Below are 1,558 nucleotides of genomic sequence, written 5' to 3' on the forward strand. Positions count from 1 at the left end.
AACTCTTCCAAAACTGAGCATTTCATCTTTTTCCCTAATACCAGCCTCTGCTTCTGCAGTATTCTCCATCAGTGAAACACACTGTTAATTGATTCTTTCTTTCAAATTGATATTCTTGGAGTCAACCATGAAAGGAAGGGGCAAACACAGTGAGGAACAAAGCAATAGAAAGAGATTTCAGAGGTAGATCCATGCTTTAATATAGAAGTTAGTAGTCACTATGTTTGGAGGGGGTAGGGCACAAATAAAAATATTTACAAATTACAGTTTAGGAGCAGACCTCCAAATACCTGAAAAGGAGAAATGTTCCTGTGTCATGTGTTTTTCAAATGGAGTACCAAGAAGTCAAGAAGCAACAATAGAAAGTAGCCAAACACGTGACATGACGGATAACGCTGCCCAAGGGTCTTGGGATGGACATGGCTGAGTGGATACCACAGACACTAGGGAGGGCTGTGACAGGTGATCAGAGTTCAAGGAGAACATGAAGCAGCCTCTGGCTCACCAACAGGAAGTGGGCCCACAGACCCCAAGTGTCAGAAGTTCAAAAGTCTAAAATCAGAGCTCCTGATTCCTGCACAGTTGACTGTGAGCACACTGTGACAAGGAACAGGCCTGATCCAGGCCAGAATCCCGTTCTCTGCATTTGCTTGGCCTGACCCTTTGGGAACTGCAGGGAGGCAGGAGGTCATTATAGAGCCATGTTTAACAGGATGGGCTCTCTTGGTTATGTATGGGTGATGTAGAAATACAGGGGTACAAACGGTATCTCATTTCCTATGTTAGCATATCAATACTAAAGTGTTGGATTTATACAGTGACTTTCACTGTTGTTTGCAGAACAAAGCAAGCCATGTTCTTCCATTGGTAGATGATAATGTCACTTTGTCACAACCTTGGAAAGGCCTAAAAAGCCTGTTACCTGTCAGGAAAAAGACCTCAGGTAACTACTGTTAAACTAAAAATACATAGTTTTGAAGGAAGTCCTCCAACATGTTATTGATTTATATGTGATTTCCTATTATTTAATCTTCATAAAATATTGAAAACCTGCACAGAATAACTGCTGCTATCCCTGTTTCGTAAATGAGGAAATTGGTGCATGCAATTAATTAAGAACTTTTTAAAACTCTTAGAGAACTAAAGGAAGTCCTTAGATATCAGTTCAGTACCTGTTTGTTTCCTTTAGAAGGAAGACAGGGAAATGATACTCACAACATCATTGTAAACTCAAGCTTTTCACACAGTGTGAATTGTCATAAGATTTATAACTTTTATTTACAAATTACAGTTCTCTGACCACCACCTGTCACTTTCTAGATACCATGGATGCTGGAAACAATTCTGCTTTGGAAGAACTCAGTGGAAAAAGAAGTAAGAACAAATAAGAATTTACTTGATTTTTATGTGACAAATGAACTAATTTTAAATGCTAAGGTTTATTATCATTATTTTCTATATCTTTCCTTAGATAAAATAAATGCCTTTTAAAGTAATTAGTTTTTTCAAAATGCTCATATCTTCATGTTGCTTTATATTCTGATTTCAAGATCTGATT

The 1,558-nt window shown here is 37.9% G+C and overlaps 1 protein-coding gene across 1 annotated transcript in view; it reads left to right on the forward strand.

Annotated features, from left to right (window-relative positions):
* Nucleotides 1-1,388, forward strand: part of LOC105816707 (nuclear autoantigen Sp-100-like) — a 10,335-nt gene extending 8,947 nt beyond the window's left edge. The window contains exon 5 of the mRNA XM_012652189.1: nucleotides 1,321-1,388. Within this exon, the coding sequence (XP_012507643.1) occupies nucleotides 1,321-1,388 (68 nt within the window). The remainder of the gene's footprint in view (nucleotides 1-1,320) is intronic.
* Nucleotides 1,389-1,558: the final 170 nt, after the last annotated feature.

Source organism: Propithecus coquereli, unplaced genomic scaffold (genome assembly GCF_000956105.1).
Source record: "Propithecus coquereli isolate 6110/MARCELLA unplaced genomic scaffold, Pcoq_1.0 Scaffold383, whole genome shotgun sequence".
Lineage (NCBI taxonomy): Eukaryota > Metazoa > Chordata > Mammalia > Primates > Indriidae > Propithecus > Propithecus coquereli.